This window comes from Haematobia irritans, chromosome 1 (genome assembly GCF_050003625.1).
Source record: "Haematobia irritans isolate KBUSLIRL chromosome 1, ASM5000362v1, whole genome shotgun sequence".
Classification (NCBI taxonomy): Eukaryota; Metazoa; Arthropoda; class Insecta; order Diptera; family Muscidae; genus Haematobia; species Haematobia irritans.
The window spans coordinates 171,605,443-171,626,966 of NC_134397.1; the positions used below are offsets into that span (position 1 = coordinate 171,605,443).

General features: G+C 33.3%; 1 protein-coding gene across 1 annotated transcript in view; it reads right to left on the reverse strand.

The window, feature by feature from the left end:
* LOC142222136 (uncharacterized) overlaps positions 1-21,524 on the reverse strand; it is a 350,911-nt gene that overhangs the window by 91,190 nt on the left and 238,197 nt on the right. Inside the window, exon 7 of the mRNA XM_075292103.1 lies at positions 4,684-4,927. Coding sequence (XP_075148218.1) covers positions 4,684-4,927 — 244 coding nt within the window. The remainder of the gene's footprint in view (positions 1-4,683; positions 4,928-21,524) is intronic.

Sequence of the window (21,524 nt, forward strand, 5' to 3'; positions counted from 1 at the left end):
CTATAGAAAATTTTGTCAAAATTTTATTTCTATAGAAAATTTTGTCAATGAACATTTTGTCAAAATTTTATTCTACACAAAATTCAAAATCTTATTTCTCTCGAAAATTTTGTCAACATTTTATTTCTATGGAAAATTTTGTCAACATTTTATTTCTATAGAAAATTTTGTCAAAATTTTATTTCTATAGAAAATTTTGTCAAAAATTTTATTTCTATAGAAAATTTTGTCAAAATTTTATTTCTATAGAAAATTTTGTCAATAAAAATTTTGTCAAAATTTTATTTTACATAAAATTCAAAATCTTATTTCTCTCGAAAATTTGGTCAACATTTTATTTCTATGGAAAATTTTGTCAACATTTTATTTCTATAGAAAATTTTGTCAAAATTTCATTTCTATAGGAAAATTTTGATCAAAATTTTATTTCTATAGAAAATTTGGTCAAAATTTTATTTCTATAGAAATTTTGGTCAAAATTTTATTTCTATAGAAAATTTTTGTAAAACTTTAATTCAATAGAACATTTTGTCAACATTTTATTTCTATAGAACATTTTGTCAAAATTTTATTTCTATAGAACATTTTGTCAAAATTTTATTTCTATAGAAAATTTTTTCAAAATTTTATTTCTATAGAAAAATTTGTCAAAATTTTAATTATATAGAAAATTTTGTAAAAAATTTATTTCTATTGAAAATTTTGTCAAAATTTTATTTCTATAGGAAATTTTGTTAAAATTTTATTACTATAGAAATTTTTGTTAAATTTTGTTCTATAGAAAATTTTTTCAAAATTTTATTTTTATAGAAAATTGAAGTACCTCTTAGTTGGGGAGGAAATATTCCTGCAAAATCTATAGAAAGTTTTGTCAAAATTTTATTCTACACAAAATTCAAAATCTTTTTTCTCTCTCGAAAATTTTTTCAACATTTTATTTCTATGGAAAATTTTGTCAACATTTTATTTCTATAGAAAATTTTGTCAACATTTTATGTCTATAGAAAATTTTGTCACAATTTTATTCTACACAAAACTCAAAATCTTATTTCTCTCGAAAATTTTGTCAAAATTTTATTGCTATAGAAATTGTTGTCAAAATTTTATTTCTATAGAAAAATTTGTCAGAATTTTATTTCTAAAGAAAATTTAGTCATTGTTTATTTCTATAGAAAATTTTGTCAAAATTTTATTATAGAAAAAATTTAGGTTTGTCACATAAAAAATTGTCGCACGGACGAACTTCCCCTTCCGTACAAATATGAAAATTGGGTAAGGATGAGAATCTCATTCACGATCATATTTCGAAAACCCACGTATCCTATATATATTTCATAACCTCCCCCACGTTCTCTATAAATTCCAAGTACATCTAAGAATTTAGATTTCTTACTATTCCCAAGGAGAGTTCCCTTCCCCATACACACGGCCTTAGTTAATTTCAGAAATGTTGTTCTTTTTTCACTACACTTTTAAAAAATAACAACGTCGGGCAAAGGGCAGGTTCACATTCCCCATTAGATATCGAGAAATTAAATAGCGGATCTTTTTCTCTTCGTCACTTCTAACATTGCCTGTAAATTTCAAGCAAAGTCGGAAAGGGAAACCGGAAGAGGAAAAATCAAACAAGGGGGATTCCCGCCCAAAAATATAAAAAAAAAATCAGGTAATCATATAATAATTTCAAAAACCACACAACGTTTTCTGTAAATGTCAAGCTGCAAATCTTTATCTAGACGCAATACAAAACTTTCCCTGAAATTTTCACAAATAAATGTGGGAATTTAAATCCAATTCTCACAAGTCGGGCAGATACAAAATGAGTTGCCCTATTTCCACTACATATTGACGCTCTCAGTTTCTTAGAAAATTTTAATGAAATCGGATTAGCCGTTTCCGGGGGAAATTCGAAGACGATATAACCATGCCTGGCCGTCTGCCTGACTGTTCTAATCACGCTACAGCCTGCAATAATGGCGCTATCGTGCCGAAATTTGGCACAGATTGACAGGCAGGTCAAGTTCGAAGATGGGCAATATCGGTCCAGGTTTAGATAAAGCTGCCATATAAACCGATCCTCCGATTTGGTGTCTTGAAAAGCTATACACCGCATTTTTCATGCGATTTGCCTGAAATTGAAAATCTTGCGATATGTTAGGTCCACAAAATGGGGTATATCGGTCCTGGTTTTGGTATAGCCCCCATATAGATCGATATCCCGATTTGACTTCTTGAGCGTCTAGACATCCCAATTTTAATCCGATTTGGCTGAAATTCAAAATGTAAAGGAATTCCAGATCCACAAAGAGTTGTGGGGAATATGATGTGTATTGGTCTACGTTTTGGTATAGCCCGCATATAGACCGATCTCCATATTTCACTTCTAGGTCTGCTAAACACCGCAATTTTTATACGGTTTGATTGAAATATGAAATCTGGGGTACTCCCACAGAGAAAAAATTCACGAACAATTTTCCAATTAAAATTTTAATTGAGTTTTAAAAAATATCCAATTAAAAATTTAATTGAATCAACAATTTTTTTAATTGAAACAAAAATCAATCACAAAAATTAATAGTATCAATTAATTTTTTAATTGGATCAATTAATTTTTTAATTGACCTTCAATTAATTTTTTAATTGATACTATCCTTTCTGTGATTGAAGACATTTCAATTAAAAATTAATTGGATCAATTAATTTCGTGATTGAATCAGAAAAATTTTTTTTTGTGCCAGGTCCACAAAGAGATGTGGCGAGTATGGTGTATATCAATCCAGGTTCTGATATAGTTCCCTGATAAACCGATTCCCCGATTTTGGGTCTGGAGCACCTATACACCGCAATTTTCATGCGATTTGTTGGAAATTGGAAATCTAGACATATTTTAGGTCGATAAAGAGAGTTTCCGAATATTGTGTCTATATCGGTCCATGTTTTTATATAGACCCCATATAGGCCGTTCACCAGATTTAACTTCTTCGACTTTTAGATACCTGAAAATCGAAATCTAATAGTAGTTTAGGCCCATAAAAATATGTGGACCGAATTTGCTTTATAGCGGTCTATATAGACCAATCTCCCATATTGAATTCGTCGTCAATTTGTAAATCTATACAATCCAAATATAGACAAGTCTACCCATTTAATTTCTTGAGGGGATAGAAGGCGAAGTGGTCACGAAACTATCATATTGAAGATGTATTCTGTCGGATGTGCACATTTTGACGATATATATATTATTCCTAAAACTCAAACAAAACTGACTCCTATAAATAAAGAACAGATTCTGGATTTTTGATGTAGCCTCCATATATAGACACTTTAAATGATAAGTTTTCAAAGGAAACTAAAGGGTGATTCTTTTGAGGTTAGGATTTTCATGCATTAGTATTTGACAGATCACGTGGGATTTCAGACATGGTGTCAAAGAGAAAGATGCTCAGTATGCTTTGACATTTCATCATGAATAGACTTACTAACGAGCCACAACGTCGAATTTTCAGTGAATGGGCCCTAGAAAAGTTGGCAGAAAATCCGCTTTTTTATCGACAAATTTTGTTCAGCGATGAGGCTCATTTCTGGTTGAATGGCTACGTAAATAAGCAAAATTGCCGCATTTGGAGTGAAGAGCAACCAGAAGCCGTTCAAGAACTGCCCATGCATCCCGAAAAATGCACTGTTTGGTGTGGTTTGTACGCTGGTGGAATCATTGGACCGTATTTTTTCAAAGATGCTGTTGGACGCAACGTTACGGTGAATGGCGATCGCTATCGTTCGATGCTAACAAACTTTTTGTTGCCAAAAATGGAAGAACTGAACTTGGTTGACATGTGGTTTCAACAAGATGGCGCTACATGCCACACAGCTCGCGATTCTATGGCCATTTTGAGGGAAAACTTCGGAGGACAATTCATCTCAAGAAATGGACCGGTAAGTTGGCCACCAAGATCATGCGATTTGACGCCTTTAGACTATTTTTTGTGGGGCTACGTCAAGTCTAAAGTCTACAGAAATAAGCCAGCAACTATTCCAGCTTTGGAAGACAACATTTCCGAAGAAATTCGGGCTATTCCGGCCGAAATGCTCGAAAAAGTTGCCCAAAATTGGACTTTCCGAATGGACCACCTAAGACGCAGCCGCGGTCAACATTTAAATGAAATTATCTTCAAAAAGTAAATGTCATGGACCAATCTAACGTTTCAAATAAAGAACCGATGAGATTTTGCAAATTTTATGCGTTTTTTTTTTAAAAAAAAGTTATCAAGCTCTTAACAAATCACCCTTTATTATATTTGATTTATGATGGTGGGTATTTAACATTCGGCCGAGCCGACTATACTTTTTTAGTATAGAAATTTAACGGATCCACAATTTTATATTGATTCTCTTTACTCGATGTTTAAATACATTTTGATAACTATGAACTTTCTCAAATCAACAACTTTATGTTAAATTTTAAATGACCATGTACTATATATCATGGTTTTAGAATTAAGAAATAAAATAAATTTTCTTATTCACATTTTGCTTTAATTTGTTGCTTTTCATGAATAATAGAATGACAATTGCTGCAGTATTTCCACTCCCCCGCACACTCCCCCGCACACTCCCCCGCACACACACACGTAGATTATATAAAAAAAATTTAACACTATATATCAACTATTTGCATATACATACCTTACGGCCAGCTTGTTCGTAAGCTGGTAAAAATGCAGCAAAGGATCCCTCCAACATGTCCGGATTACCACAAATCGCATGCGATGTGTCGCAATAGTATGAACACTTGCCATGGAAGCACAAATTCGATGAGGGTGAAACGAAAAATGTCTTCAAGAGATTCTCATCGGCGACTTGATAAATTTCCGTGGTTATGTTTAACAAACGACCCGTCACTGGCATAGCTCGACGAAAACCTAAAATTCTGTTTAAGTTGAAGTTGACGTCGACGATATTCACATGGCATGGCGTAGCAGCAAGGAGAAAAATGAAACGAAGAAAAAAATTTTTTTTTTTTGGAATATAAAACAAAATTTACTTTTAGATATTCATGTCAAATGGCGTAAAAGATATAAAAACAATGGCGAGAAAATGAATGTAACACAAAAAAAAGAACAGAAAGCGATTACACTTTTTTTATGTGTGGTCGATGTAGCGGCTGCCTGCAATAATATCCTTGAAAAGGAATATGATAAAAAGAAACACAAATTTAGCCATAAAAACAAGAAAAGGTGGACCCGTGTTTTTCTGGTATTGGTGTCAAATAGTATATATAAGAGCGACATGATGGTGTTAGAATTATTTCCAGCTAAAATGTAAAGAAATTGTAACATCAGGGAATTTTACTATGGCTCAATATAATTTAGAATGTAAATGTAAAATGGTTTTGTGTTCTCCTGCAGGCACAGTGTTTAGATTTTGGTGTGATATGTGTAATCACATAGGCTCACCACCATGGGCACACTGTGGGTCAATCACGAAAGTAATTGATCTAATTAATTTTTAATTGAAATTTCTTCAATCGCACATATGAAAGTATCAATAACCAACGTCGATTACAAAATTAATTAATCCAGTTAAAAATTTAATTGATATAATTAATTTTGGTGACTATGATTTTATTTAAAACTTTTACTTTAATTTATTTTGATTAAATTTTTAGTTGAAAATTTTTTACAGCTTAAAAATTAAATTTTATGGTGATATTGTTTCTATGTACACAGAAAAAAGTTTTGTTTTTGTATTCAAATACGAAAATAATTGATCCAATAAATTTTTAATTGAAATATCTCCAATCACAGAAATTGAAATATCAATAACCAATGCTAATTAAAAACAAGTAAGGAAAGTCTAAAGTCGGGCGGGGCCGACTATATTATACCCTGCACCACTTTGTAGATCTAAATTTTCGATACCATATCACATCCGTCAAACGTGTTGGGGGCTATGTATAAAGGTTTGTCCCAAATACATACATTTAAATATCACTCGATTTGGACAGAATTTGATAGACTTTTACAAAATCTATAGGCTCAAAATTTAAGTTGGCGAATGCACTAGGGTGGAACACAATTTTAGTAAAAAAAATATGGGAAACATTAAAATCTGAAGCAATTTTAAGGAAACTTCGCAAAAGTTTGTTTATGATTTATCGCTCGATATATATGTATTAGAAGTTTAGGAAAATTAGAGTCATTTTTACAACTTTTCGACTAAGCAGTGGCGATTTTACAAGGAAAATGTTGGTATTTTGACCATTTTTTGCGAAATCAGAAAAACATATATATGGGAGCTATATCTAAATCTGAACCGATTTCAACCAAATTTGGCACGCATAGCTACAATGCTAATTCTATTCCCTGTGCAAAATTTCATATCAAAATCTGAACCGATTTCAAGCAAATTTGGCACGCATAGTTACAACGCTAATTCTACTCCCTATGCAAAGTTTCAACTAAATCGGAGCAAAAAATTGGCCTCTGTGGACAAATGAGTGTAAATCGGGCGAATGCTATATATGGGAGCTATATCTAAATCTGAACCGATTTTGCTGATATTTTGCAAGTTTTTCGAGACTCATAAAATATTCGGATGTACGGAATTTGAGGGAGATCGGTTGATATACACGCCAATTATGACCAGATCGGTGAAAAATATATATGGCAGCTATATCTAAATCTTGACCGATTTTTTCCAAAATCAATAGGGATCGTCTTTGAGCCGAAACAGGGCCCTATACCAAATTTTAGGACAATCGGACTAAAACTGCGAGCTGTACTTTGCACACAAAAATACATCAACAGACAGACAGACAGACAGACAGACAGACAGACAGACAGACAGACAGACGGACATCGCTAAATCGACTCAGAATTTAATTCTAAGCCGATCCGTATACTAAAAGGTTGGTCTATGATTACTCCTTCTTGGCGTTACATACAAATGCACAAACTTATTATACCCTGTACCACAGTATTGGTGAAGGGTATAAATATGGGAAACATTTAAATCTGAAGCAATTTTAAGGAAATTTCGCAAAAGTTTATTTATGATTTATCGCTCGATATATATGTATTAGAAGTTTAGGAAAATTAGAGTCATTTTCGACTAAGCAGTGGCGATTTAACAAGGAAAATGTTGGTATTTTGACCATTTTTGACGAAATCAGAAACACATATATATGGGAGCTACAGTGAGTCACAATGAAAATGGCCCACCAGAGTAAATGTAAATATTTTGAAATTTTATCTCATATTTGGCCAATCAGAGATCCAAATGTTAGTTTTCTCTTAGGTAAATCTAAATAATAACAATATTTGGTGAGTATAAAGTTCAGGTTTCAGCTATAAATTATTGGAATCAGACATTTAAGAGAAATGTCAGAAATATCATGCCACAGTGAAAATGGCCCACCAAAAGACATGGCAAAAATATAACGGTTTTCTTCTAGCATTTCATCACATTTGCTTTTACCTGTTACATTACAATGTTCTTAGAATATTAAAAGTGCAAACACGCAACAAAGTGGTCGATTAAAATTTTCTTAAAAAAAGATAAAACAATCGAAAAATGGGACCTCACACTTCGTTTGAGATGCGAAATTTAATAATAAATCATTTTAAAAACGGCGTATGTCAAAGACGAATTGCAGAAATGGTTCAAGTCCCTCGTGGAACCATTAAAAATATAATTAAAAGGTATACCGATGAAAATCGGATCATTGATAAGCCGAGATCCAGTTCAAAAAAACTGTTTTCTGAAATAGATGAATGATGGATAGTAAATAAATGTCGATCTAACCCCAAACTAAGTGCTCCAAATATTCGAGATTTGGTGGCCAAACAACTCCAAGTGAATTGCCATGCAGAAACCATCAGAATAGTTCTCCACAGATCAGGATTACATGGACGAATTGCAAGAAAGAAACCGTTCGTAAGTGCTAAGAATAAGAGAGACCGATTACTAAAGGGTGATTCTTTTGAGGTTAGGATTTTCATGCATTAGTATTTGACAGATCACGTGGGATTTCAGACATGGTGTCAAAGAGAAAGATGCTCAGTATGCTTTGACATTTCATCATGAATAGACTTACTAACGAGCCACAACGTCGAATTTTCAGTGAATGGGCCCTAGAAAAGTTGGCAGAAAATCCGCTTTTTTATCGACAAATTTTGTTCAGCGATGAGGCTCATTTCTGGTTGAATGGCTACGTAAATAAGCAAAATTGCCGCATTTGGAGTGAAGAGCAACCAGAAGCCGTTCAAGAACTGCCCATGCATCCCGAAAAATGCACTGTTTGGTGTGGTTTGTACGCTGGTGGAATCATTGGACCGTATTTTTTCAAAGATGCTGTTGGACGCAACGTTACGGTGAATGGCGATCGCTATCGTTCGATGCTAACAAACTTTTTGTTGCCAAAAATGGAAGAACTGAACTTGGTTGACATGTGGTTTCAACAAGATGGCGCTACATGCCTCACAGCTGGCCATTTTGAGGGAAAACTTCGGAGAACAATTCATCTCAAGAAATGGACCGGTAAGTTGGCCACCAAGATCATGCGATTTGACGCCTTTAGACTATTTTTTGTGGGGCTACGTCAAGTCTAAAGTCTACAGAAATAAGCCAGCAACTATTCCAGCTTTGGAAGACAACATTTCCGAAGAAATTCGGGCTATTCCGGCCGAAATGCTCGAAAAAGTTGCCCAAAATTGGACTTTCCGAATGGACCACCTAAGACGCAGCCGCGGTCAACATTTAAATGAAATTATCTTCAAAAAGTAAATGTCATGGACCAATCTAACGTTTCAAATAAAGAACCGATGAGATTTTGCAAATTTTATGCGTTTTTTTTAAAAAAAAAGTTATCAAGCTCTTAACAAATCACCCTTTATTTGCCCATGCGTATACAGCAAAGGAATTTTCGTTTTGGAAAGATGTTCTATTCGTAGATGAGTAGAAATTCAACCTTTTTGGGTCACATGGTAGAAGAAATGTGTGGAAAAAAGCAAACGAAGAACTGCACCCAAAGCATTTACGGCCAACTGTTAAACACGGAGGAGGGCATGTGATGGTTTTGGGTTCTTGCTCTGCTGCGGGTGTTGGAAATCTCATTTTTATGGAAGGCAACATGGACAAGATGCAATATCTATTTTGAAAGATAATTTGAAGCAAAGTGCGGAAAAGCTGGGCATTGGTAGCTGATTTCATTTTTACCAAGACAACGACCCAAAACATACAGCTCATATTGTAAAAGAGTGGCTGCTTTATAATTGTCCGCGTGTCATAAAAACTCCAGCCCAGTCTCCGGACTTAAATATAATAGAAAATTTGTGGTATAAACTTGAAGTGGAAATTCGAAAATATCATATATCCTGCAAGGAAGACTTGAAGAGAGCATTAGTGGAAGAATGGCCAAAAATAAGCCCTTCTTACACAACAAAATTGGTAGAATCCATGCCATGACGCTTAAAATCAGTCATTAAACAAAAAGTATTTTCCACTAAATATTAGATATAATTTATTGAATTAAAATATTTAGTTCAACATTTTGGGTCATTTTCACTGTGGCGTGAGTTTTTTTGTTTTTCTTAAAAACATTTTTGTTTTATGAATTGATAGAATTTTAAGGTCTTTCTAATATTATATTTAGTTTGTATTTATCTATATTTTAAGAAAATAAAATAAATTGAAATATATATTTGCAAGAAAATGACTTTTTCATTCTAACAACTAAGTTTGTGTGGGTGGGCCATTTTCACTGTGACTCACTGTATATCTAAATCTAAACCGAATTTGGCACGCATAGCTATAATGCTAATTCTACTCCCTATGCAAAATTTCAACTAAATCGGAGTTAAAAATTGGCCTCTGTGGTCATATGAGTGTAAATCGGGCGAAAGCTATATATGGGAGATATATCCAAATCTGAACCGATTTCAATCAAATTTGGCACGCATAGCTACAATGCTAATTCTACTCCCTGTGCAAAATTTCAACTAAATCGGAGGTAAAAATTGGCCTCTGTGGTCATATGAGTGTACATCGGGCGAAAGATATATATGGGAGCTAAATCTAAATCTGAACCGATTTCAACCAAATTTGGCACGCATAGCAACAATGCTAATTCTACTCCCTGTGCAAAATTTCAAATACATCGGAGCAAAAAATTGGCCTCTGTGGTCATATGAGTGTAAATCAGGCGAAAGCTATATATGGGAGATATATCTAAATCTGAACCGATTTCAACCAAATTTGGCACGCATAGCAACAATGCTAATTCTACTCCCTGTGCAAAATTTCAACTAATCGGAGCAAAAAATTGGCCTCTGTGGTCATATGAGTGTACATCGGGCGAAAGATATATATGGGAGCTATATCTAAAGCTGAACCGATTTCAACCAAATTTGGCACGCATATCTAAAATGCTAATTCTACTCCCTGTGGAAAATTCGGGTGATACATATATGATACTGAGTCGATCGGTATATATTTTATGGGGTCTAAAATCAATATTTCTGGTAGGCAAATTTTTTGGCAGATCAAAGTTATTATACCATTATGTGGTGGGTGTGGGGTATAATAATTGGATCAATTAATTTCTTGATTGAATCAAAAAAAATTATAAGTTCGGGAAACGTATCATTTGAACCGATTATCTTGAGGTAGTGTGTACTTTTTTAAATCCTCATGAAATTCTAAATACAATGAAACCTTACAAATGTCGATACTGCGAAAACCGGACGTCTCTCAAATGTGGACAACCTTCGCGATTCGCCTGATATATTATTACATTAAAATTAACCTCTTTGGGAGGTGTCGAAAGTGGACGAAATATAGGCCACCCTGGGTATCCACTTATGGGAAGTTTCACTGTGTTTCAAGCAACTTGCTACTACGAGGGACTTTCCGAGAAAATTATTATATTTGGTACTTAAGATTCTGTCTGCCGAACTAATGGCTTTATATACACAGAAAAAAATATCACCAAAATATTTCCAATTAAAAAGTTAATTGAAGTTGAAAATTTTTTCAATTAATAAATTAATTGATATAATTAACTTTTTAATCATGATTGAAACATTAAGTTAATTAAGTCAATGATTGAAATTTTTAAAATGTTTAATTAAAAAATTAATTGATACAATTAACTTTTTAATCAAATTCGGAAGACTAATTCAGTTAAAAAAGTGCTGATTTTTTTTTTACTTTTTTAATTAAAAATGTATTTCAAACAATCATTTGTTAATCCAAATAAAAACTCTAAGCCAATCTAACTAAGTAATTAAAAATAGTTACCCTATTAATTAATAAATTAATTGCGTTTTGCAATCAACATCAATTAAATTTTTAATTGAATCAATTAAAAAATTAATTGAATTTTGCTGAAAAAATCAATTAATTTTTTAATCAAGAATTTTTTCTATGCCCAATTAAAACTGTGATTGATACTATCATTTTCGTGATTGAAGACATTTCAATTAAAAAATTAATTGGATCAATTAATTTGGTGATTGAATCAGACAAAAAATTTTTTGTGTGTACTTGTTATGTGTATAGTACAATATCTACATAAAAAAATGCTATCCTTTTTTGAATTTATTTTCATTTATTTTATTATTTCGTGATACTTTGTACCCATTCCTGGCCACCCAAAACCTTTTCAATTTATATTGAGGCTCTTAAAATACAATGATCAGAAAAAACCAAAGGAATTTCCTCTTGTTGTTTTGGTACACCTGATTTCGCGCCCCTAGTAAATTTTAATTCCATTTTGACACTTACTTAAAAAAACAACAACACATTTGGATTGTGTTTTTGTTTTTTTTTCTTGTTGTTTTTTTTAATGATTTTGTTGTTCATCTTTCTATGTCAGACCACCAACATGATGGCCTCCCCTCATGAAATTGGCCTTATTTTTTTTTCACAATCACAAACATGACACATATACAAGCTCATTTTCCTTACGGCATTGTAACAAAAAAAAAAAAAAAACAAAAAGAAATGTCAAAAAAGGACATTCACCAGCAACATCAAAAAACAGCCACACAGAAATTAAAAGCTAAAAACATTCAAGAAAATACTTTTGTGGTAGAAAATTGCTTTACGACCACCAGGGGTTTTCACTCAAATTTTTGTTTTTGGCAAAGCTAAGAAAAATGGACAATAACGGAACAAGCAGTGCCCTAAAAGAAAACAAAAGAAACAGGACAGCTAAGCAACAAAAAATACCAGATAAATTCGTTGGTTTTGTTTTTTTTTTTTTACTAAGTGGCACAAAGAACAGGAGACATATTCGCTGTTTTTTATCTCGTTTTTTTTTTATCTTTAAGCATTATCACAATAAGGTAAGGACATCCTTAGAAACTAAATAAAATACAATAAAAGATGCAAAAAAAAATTAAAAATAATTCTCACCATTTGTCTATCTCCATGTCCCTATTCTTTGCTGTTGCCCAGCAACCTAAAAGGACATAGAAACCTAGTTGACACACACACAAATACATTACACTGATGCCAAACTTAAAACAAATATAACACCCAACAATTTCTCTAGCCAACATACACACACACAGACACTTCTAACCAAAATATTTTTCCTCTAACAAAAATATGAAAAATGGCTATTATAAGGGCGTTAGACAAAAGAATCATATATCTTTCATTCCAACACTTCCCTTTAAGTCTCTGGAGGACCACAGCAGCACCACGACTCTGACAATAGTGCCAATAGCTCTGATGGAGGAACAGCAACATGGCATCGTTACGATTTTCTGATGGCGATGATAATGCAATAAAGTAAATGTCTTAATTTTTTATAGACTGAATGTTACATTACTTTTTCCAATTCTAGTGGTTTGGCTGTTGAAGGGCGGAAGATGGAAACACAGAAGCCGGTAGTAAAGATGATGAATTTATTTAGTTTAGCTAAATTTTAATGGAAAAGATTTCAATGCGGGGGAGTTGTATTGCCAGTTCTGTTCGGTGTTGGCTAGAAAGTCCAAAATTTTGACTTTCTATTAAGAATTTTGGTATTAGGCCAAAGATGTGAGTTCCATAAAATTTTTAAGAAGCAATTTAGCTTGAAATCTATTCTGAAAAATATATTGACCTAATATGAAAGATTATGCAAATGCAGAAATAATGAATTTTGTACTTAAATAATTTAAAGTTAAAAGTTTATAATCTCTGCATCAAAAAGTTGTTCTCATTAAATTTAAGACAATAGTCTTGGAAATTTACGTTCCTCCGTTAAAGTTGTATGACTTTAAACTAATGCAATGCTTTCCTTAAGGTAAAGAATCAGATTTTTGATTCAAAAAAATCGTCTTTAACCCTTTCGACCCTAAAGTTGCCTGTGGGCAACTTTTTGTGTTTTGAGACTCACTGTCAGCGTTGTTTTTGTTTTTGTTCATAAAACTGTAACGGTATCGAAAGCTACAAGTGTTTTCTTCAAGTTGAATGAAAAATCTGCTAATTTGGTTGTCAATTAGCAAAAAATTTTTCATTAATACACACGTACCTCAAGAAAAAAATATTTGCGAATTTAAAAAGAGGTTTTTATACATGTGACTTTTTTCAAAAATTACAACTAAATGTTGAAAGTTTTTATTAAATCTATTGTAGTACATGTCAAATAAAATATTTCTGGAAGTCAAATCTTAGAATTGAAAAAAACAACAGATGGGAAACTTTGGGCAATTGTGGTAGTAAAATTACATAGTTTTGAACATAAGACTTGGAGAAAAAAGGTTTGAAAAACAATGATTTTGAAAAAATTTTGAACTTCAATTGGGATGTCCCAGTGACGAGAAATGCGGCGATGATGTGGAAAACATATCTGCAGTGCAGTGGGGAATTTGGAAGGAATCGTAAAAAGGGAGGAAGCCACTTCTTGGCAACACACTAGTGGATTAGCACGAATATTGACGCTTTATAATACTATGATTTTTTACACCGCGTGAGTAAAAATCAAATTGTGTTCGTGATTGTGAGTGAGTAAACTTTCTCCGAAATCACGCTCCCGATAAAAATTTACTTTCACGATCCAAACCACGCTCACGATCCAACTTACGCTCAAGATAAAATTCACGTTAACAATAAAATTCATATTCACGATAAAATTCGCACTCACGGTAAAACAGACACAAACAGTCACAATCACGAACAAATTCACGTTCACGACTAAATTCAAGCTCATCGATTTTAATCACATTTACATATTTAATCACGCTTAAGATTTCAATAGCGTGAGTCACTAGAAATTTCGTTAATTACCAGAATTTTATTGAACCACGAAAATTGTCGTGTTCCGAAAATATTCGTGACTCACGAGATTTGTCGTGAATTACGAAAATTGTCGAAAACGTGAGACATAAACGTTGTTCATGTGTGAACGTGCGCGAGTATGACTTTTCATTTCGTGACCGTGAATTCCTACCCACATGGCATGCGTGAGTACAAATATTTCTTCGTGAACGTGTTTGAGCGTGATTGAAATTCCACTCGCGCGCGCATCTAAGTATATATTTACTGTAAACTAACAAAAAACTTAACAAAAATCCAATAAAACGTAATACGTCTATCATTACAATACAAACTATTTTGTAGTCACAATTGCCCAAAGTTGCCCACAGGCAACATTCTCTACCGCCTAAACGAATGGACGTGGCGACCCGAAATTTTGGCTAGACGCTTCTTAAATGACTTCAACATGATTAAAAGTAAAAAAAAAAAAAAAATAGCGATACCTATAAAAATTCGGGGTCGAAAGGGTTAAATTAACTGATATTATATTGAATCTGTACACAGAAAAAAAATTTCACGAAAATTTTTATACCATCCACCATAGGATGGGGGTGTATTAACTTTGTCATTCCGTTTGTAACACATCGAAATATTGCTCCAAGACCCCGGGAGCCACCGTAATGCAATGGTTAGCATGCCCGTCTTGCATACACAAGGTCGTGGGTTCGATTCCTGCTTCGACCGAACACCAAAAAGTTTTTCAGCGGTGGATTATCCCACCTCAGTAATGCTGGTGACATTTCTGAGGGTTTCAAAGCTTCTCTAAGTGGTTTCACTGCAATGTGGAACGCCGTTCGGACTCGGCTATAAAAAGGAGGTCCCTTGTCATTGAGCTTAACATGGAATCGGGCAGCACTCAGTGATAAGAGAGAAGTTCACCAGTGTGGTATCACAATGGACTGAATAGTCTAAGTGAGCCTAATACATCGGGCTGCCACCTAACCTAACCTACCTTGCCATCGGCAACTGTTACCGCAACCCAAGTAATTCGATTGTGGATGACACACTGAAAAAAAAAGCATGCCCGGTTCCAAAGATTTTGACTTTACTTTAAAAATGTTGGTATTGATTCCGAGCCAAAGAAGCGGAAAATACAAGTTAAGATACTTTTAAGACACAATTCTCTTTTAAACGTGAGTTTTGTGTACTTGCTTCTAGGAAGCAAATTTTAGGTTTTCGTTTTTTTAACTTTTTATCTTCATATGCTATCAAAGTCCTTTAGAAACGAACGACAACTTTATTTTCCAAATTGAGACTCGACTTCTAGTAGAAATTATGCTATGTTTCAAGTAAAAAACGTCTTTAAAATAAAGAGTTGAAAAACATGTCTTATATTTGAACGATTTTTTGCTTTGTAGTCAAGAAGCAAAAAGACAACAAATTTAAAGACAATTTCATTAAATTTAAAGAATTTTTCTGAATTATTAAAGTCAAGTTGGCCTTAGCCCAAACATTTTTTCTTTCATATTATGATACCCATTTTAAAGTGAAATCACTTAATTATAAGGACAATACGACTTCATTGAAAAGTTTATCGACTTTTGGACAAGGAAAAAAACTTTATATTAGAGAAATGCGACTTCTATACTAAGCAAAATTTGCAATCGTATTTTAAAGACATGAAATCTACAATATTTTTTTCAGTGCAGTCTTTAGTACAAGTTTCTATGCAATCCATGGTGGAGGGTACATAAGATTCGGCCTGGCCGAACTTACGGCCATATGTTTTTTTTTTGAACTAAGAAAATAATTTTTACTTTAAAATATTTGTCCTAATTTGGATTTTCTCTTTCTCAAAAAAACTTTTGACCTTCTGTTAACGATTTTGGTATTGATTCCGAGCCAAATATGCGGATTCTTTAAAATAAACATATTGTTTAGAGACATATATGGCTTTAAATCTATGATCAATAAAATTAAAATTAGGATACAAATCTCATTTATGGAATTTTCATTCTCCACACCGAAGAAAACGTGAACTGTTTTATAGGAAGAATGAACTACCTCGCACGAAAATTTAACTAAATTTTACTCCACATTTTGAGATTTCCACAAAGCGTTGTTCAAACCAGGAAATTTTAATGCCCTGTTGTACTTTTTAACTGCAGTTCATGAAATTACATCATCTCGTAGAAGAAAAAATTAATTAAAAGTAAAGAAGAAAATCATTGGCATCAAATCATGACCATTTTAACCATACAGTAGTTCATTCTTACTATTTTTGGGAATCGTACGAAAATCTTCGCTTGCTTTAGTTCATATTGAACTTATGTGTACGGTCATTGAACTTTATACTCACGTGTAGTTCATAAAACTTTTGAGCCATACATAAAAAAAGTAAGATTTCATTAAGCTGTACAAAATTTCGATTTTTTCCAATAAAAATAAGTTAAATTTACCGTTAGTTGAACTACGGAAAATTTTTTCTGTGCAGTTTAAAAATCTAAATTATAAAAGATACATAAAAATAAAAATGTTTTCTTAATTCCAAAAAAAAAAAAAAAAATTAAGCCAAACATACAAAATCCTAAAAAAATAAGTCTTAGCCTATAAATCATAAATTAATTTTTGTGAAATTGGATAAAAATAAAAAAACTAGTTTTAAATATTTCCCATAGTTTGTACAAACATTTCTTCCCAGGGCATATTTTAAGTTTAAAGTTTTTCCAGAAGTGTAAAAATGTTGGTTCATATCGGTTCACATTTAAGTATTTGTATGTGAAAATATTAATTTTAATCTAGCTACCGAAAAATTTGAAGGATTTGAGATGTAAAGTAAATACCAATTTTTGTCAATTAAATAATTTAGAAAAGAAATAAAAGATAAATTAAATCAATAGTTCTTATTAGGGTTATTGGCGGTTCAGTGGAACTAGAAGTGAGGGGTCTAAATTAGAGGTGTGCACTAGATAGGGTCACGACCTAAAGGAAAAAAAAAGTTGATGCGGTCACCCCCCAGTTTTGTAGTGATTGTTAGAATTTTAAAACAGTGGGCTCTCAAATTGTTCTAGCAAAACACATGCACTTTGCATAACGCAGAAAATGCCGTAGTGCAAACAACGAGTATGTATACAAAGGTACCGTTAGAAATTTACAGATAAACAGGTTTTGTGTTCTAAATGCCTTATAAATTAATTTCGTAGATATGAATAACGATGTGCATGTGGTTTCGATCGGACATCATGACAACACATCAAAAACTATTTGGTGGTGTGTAGGGTGACCTATTGACTTTTTAAAATCTCTGTAACTTTTTTGTTTATGAATATAAGTAAATACTTCAAAAGCAAAAGTTTCATATTTTGTTAAGATCTTTATAATGGTTATAAGAAATGGGCATTATAATGGTATAGGAAGCGAAATAAAAAAATTAAAAATCAAATTTGACGTCGGAGTCAAAAATGACCAATGCACGAAATATAGCCCCTGATCAACCACGAACAACGATATGCGTTTCTTTTCGATCGGACTTCAAATGACGACACAGCACAATAAATTGTATTTCGGGGGGTCGTAGGGTGCACGGAAAAAAAAGTTTTGGTGTTCTGAAATTGTCTTCGAATATGCTACAAAACTGGGGGGTGACCGCATCACCTTTTTTTCGTGACCCTATCTAGTGTGCACGTGACCCGAAATTGTCGTGACTCACGCTCATGGCAACGGCGTGAGTGTGCGTGAGCGTGATTAACAAACCAAAATGTCGTGCGTGAGCGTGAGTCACGAAAATATTATCTTCGAGAGTGTGCGTGAGTAAAGATTTACGCTCACGAAAATAATCCCGCTCAACAACATAAAGCGCTTAAGAGTTAAATTCATTTACAATTTTAGTGACACCCATTAGCGAAGCTAGACAATTTTCCTAGGGGGGGCTATAGCCCCCCTAGCTAAAAATTTATAGACTGAACTTATAGGTTCAATTAATGTTTTATTTCATAAAATTGAATAAAAAATAAGACATCAAAATAACTCGACAATTAATTTATAATAAAGCAAATAAAAGTAGTTCCACACTTTTCCCAGCAAAAAAATTGTGAGTTGTTCTAAAGGAACAACTTTAAAAGTACTTCCAAAAATGTCCTCAATTATTTTAACTACACAGGAAGTTTTTTTTACTTCATTTTTTTCATATTTTAATGTATAATTTTTTGTTTTCTTTTTTTTTCAAATAGTTTAAAAAAGAGTAAGAATAAAAAAATTGGTACAAATTATTCAAATTTTGCCACAAAACTGCTAAATCCATTATAGAAAAATCGATAATTTTGGAAATTATTCGAGGAAAAACGTTTCAAACAAGCGTCAGAATGCATTAAAAATCATAAAAACAATATAAAAATTATTTATTTGGGAAAATATCACAAATTTTTTTAATTCACATTCAAAACACTGAATTCGGATCTCACCTTAAGAAGTGATGCAAATTCATTGCAACGGCTGCCACTTCTAGACCCAAAAAGAACATTTTCACTATTTTTTTGCAAACGCTTTTTCGCAGCATTATTAAGATATTAATTTATGAAAGAATAGTTTTAATATCAATTACTATTTTTTTAATTAAATTGACTAAACTAAATCAATCATAAGTTCAACTACAGTTTTATTTCATAAATATCTGACTTCAAACATTGCCATCGGCAACTGCTACCACAACCCAAGTAATTCGATTGTTCATGAAAGTCTTTAGCGGAACTTTGTGCGATTGTATATACTTGTTTAATATTTATAAAAATTAGAACAACTATTGACATTTATTGAAAAATGGAAAATCATAAATAGAGTTTCAAATTCTGGGGGGGGGGCTAAAATTTTTCTGGGGGGGGGGGTTCTAAGCCCCCTCCCCAGAGGCCTTCCTACGCTTATGGTGACACCTGGGATGTTAAGGGTGTAATAACGCTCTCGTTTTGAATAATGCTCATGTTTTAAGACATGTCGTTAAGGTAAAGTACTCACAAAATTGTTCGTGAGTCACGGTATTTCTCGTGAGTCACGACATTTTCGTGCGTGAGTACAAATTTTCTTTTCGTGAGTTTGCGTGAGCGTGAGTCCTACCAAACAATATCGTGCGTGAGTAAGATTTTTCCGTCGTGAGTGTGCTTGAGTAAAATATTACTCACGTGCACACCTCTAGTCTAAATAAGACAAATATCTGAATTAGTTCCCCAGTAGTTTACTGGTAGTTCATAAGGGAGGCAATTAGTTTTGCTCAAATAACAAGTGAATGTTAAATTTTTCGGGTTGAAAGTAGAGGTGTGCACGTGACACGAAATTGTCGTGACTCACGAAAATTTTCGTGATTCGTGCGTGAGTCACGCTCATGACAACAGCGTGAGTGTGCGTGAGCGTGATTAACAAACCAAAATGTCGTGCGTGAGCGTGAGTCACGCAAATAATATCTTCGTGAGTGTGCGTGAGTACAAATTTTCTTTTCGTGAGTGTCGTGACTGACGAAAATTTTTGTGATTCGTGCGTGAGTCACGCTCATGACAACAGCGTGAGTGTGCGTGAGCGTGATTAATAAACCAAAATGTCGTGCACGAGCGTGAGTCACGAAAATAATATCTTCGTGAGTGTGCGTGAGTACAAATTTTCTTTTCGTGAGTGTGGGTGAGCGTGAGTTCTACCAAAAAATATCGTGCGTGAGTGTGCGTGATTATAATTTTTCCGTCGTGAGTGTGAGTAAACTATTACTCACGTGCACACCTCTAGTTGAAAGTGATGAAGGAAGAGACTACATCTATTTACTTTGCATTTGGCGTGTATACATGTTCAGAATTAATCTCATTTCTTAGAGAACCAAGTTCCAACATTTTCTTGTTATGATATTTGATTGTTTCGAGGTTCTGTTATTGTTTTGTTTTTGTTTTTTTAAAAACGTGAGCTTGTCCCAGACTCCATACTCAAAATCCTTCATGAGCGAGGACTTTTAAATTTGTTTAATTGTATTAGTGGCTACGTATCTCAATGCGCTAACGCTTGTATACGTATACATACGCATGTATTATGTATATGTATTGGTATTTATTTTCCTTTCTTGTTTATGTTTTGTTTTCAACTTGAAGAATATGTGTTAGTGTTTGTTTATGGTGGGAGTTTATAACAAAGTTTAAGTTATAATACGTATAAATACCCACAAGTTGTACCATTTACACGTTCATAGTGACAAAGAGAAACAGACGTAGACGACGGAGGCATTCCGCCTCCACCAATGTATCCAAGAGTAATTTATATACCAGCAGCAGCACCTATAGTCAAGAACTTACAAAACACTCACCAGTACAAAAATAAATATGTACACAAGACGAAATAGTTATATATACAGTCACATATACTACGGTATACTCTAATTCAAATAGTAGAATATATATAGTAAGAGGGATGGGTTTGAATGAGGGAAAGAAATCGATGTAAATGTTAGCTTCTAAGATATATGTACGATTTTACAAATAAATTCATAAATTACGTTTATCTCTTGTTGTCAGTGAGATACAACTATTGAAAAAAATTAATAATAAATTCCTGGTCATTACTCCATTTCTTCAGTAGTTGTGCTTAGACGTTAGGTTAGGTTAGGTTAGGTTATGGGGCAGCCCGATGTATCAGGCTCACTTAGACTATTCAGTCCATTGTGATACCACAGTGGTGAACTTCTCTCTTATCACTGAGTGCTGCTCGATTCCATGTTAAGTTCAATGACAAGGGACCTCCTTTTTATAGCCGAGTCCGAACGGCGTTCCACCTTGCAGTGAAACCACTTAGAGAAGTTTTGAAACCCTCAGAAATGTCACCAGCATTACTGAGGTGGGATAATCCACCGCTGAAAAACTTTTTGGTGTTCGGTCGTAGCAGGAATCGAACCCACGACCTTGTCTATGCATGGCGGGCATGCTAACCATTGCACCACGGTGGCTTAGACGTTGCACCCAAAGGAAGCAGATATGTTAAAAACACCAGTCGGTGTCTGCTGCCATACATTTGTAAAAAAAGAACTTAAACTTTCACCCGAAAGATTTGCAGAAACCAAAAAAAGTTTTTTTTTTTTTTTGTTAATTCCAGTCGTTTTGTGTTGAGTTGTGATATTTTTGCCAAAATCAGAAATACTTATATAGTAGCTATATCTAAATCTGAACCGATTTCAACCAAATTTGACACACTTTACGACACTATTATTTATACTCCTATATCGGGAGAATGTTATATATGGGACCTATATCTAAATTTGA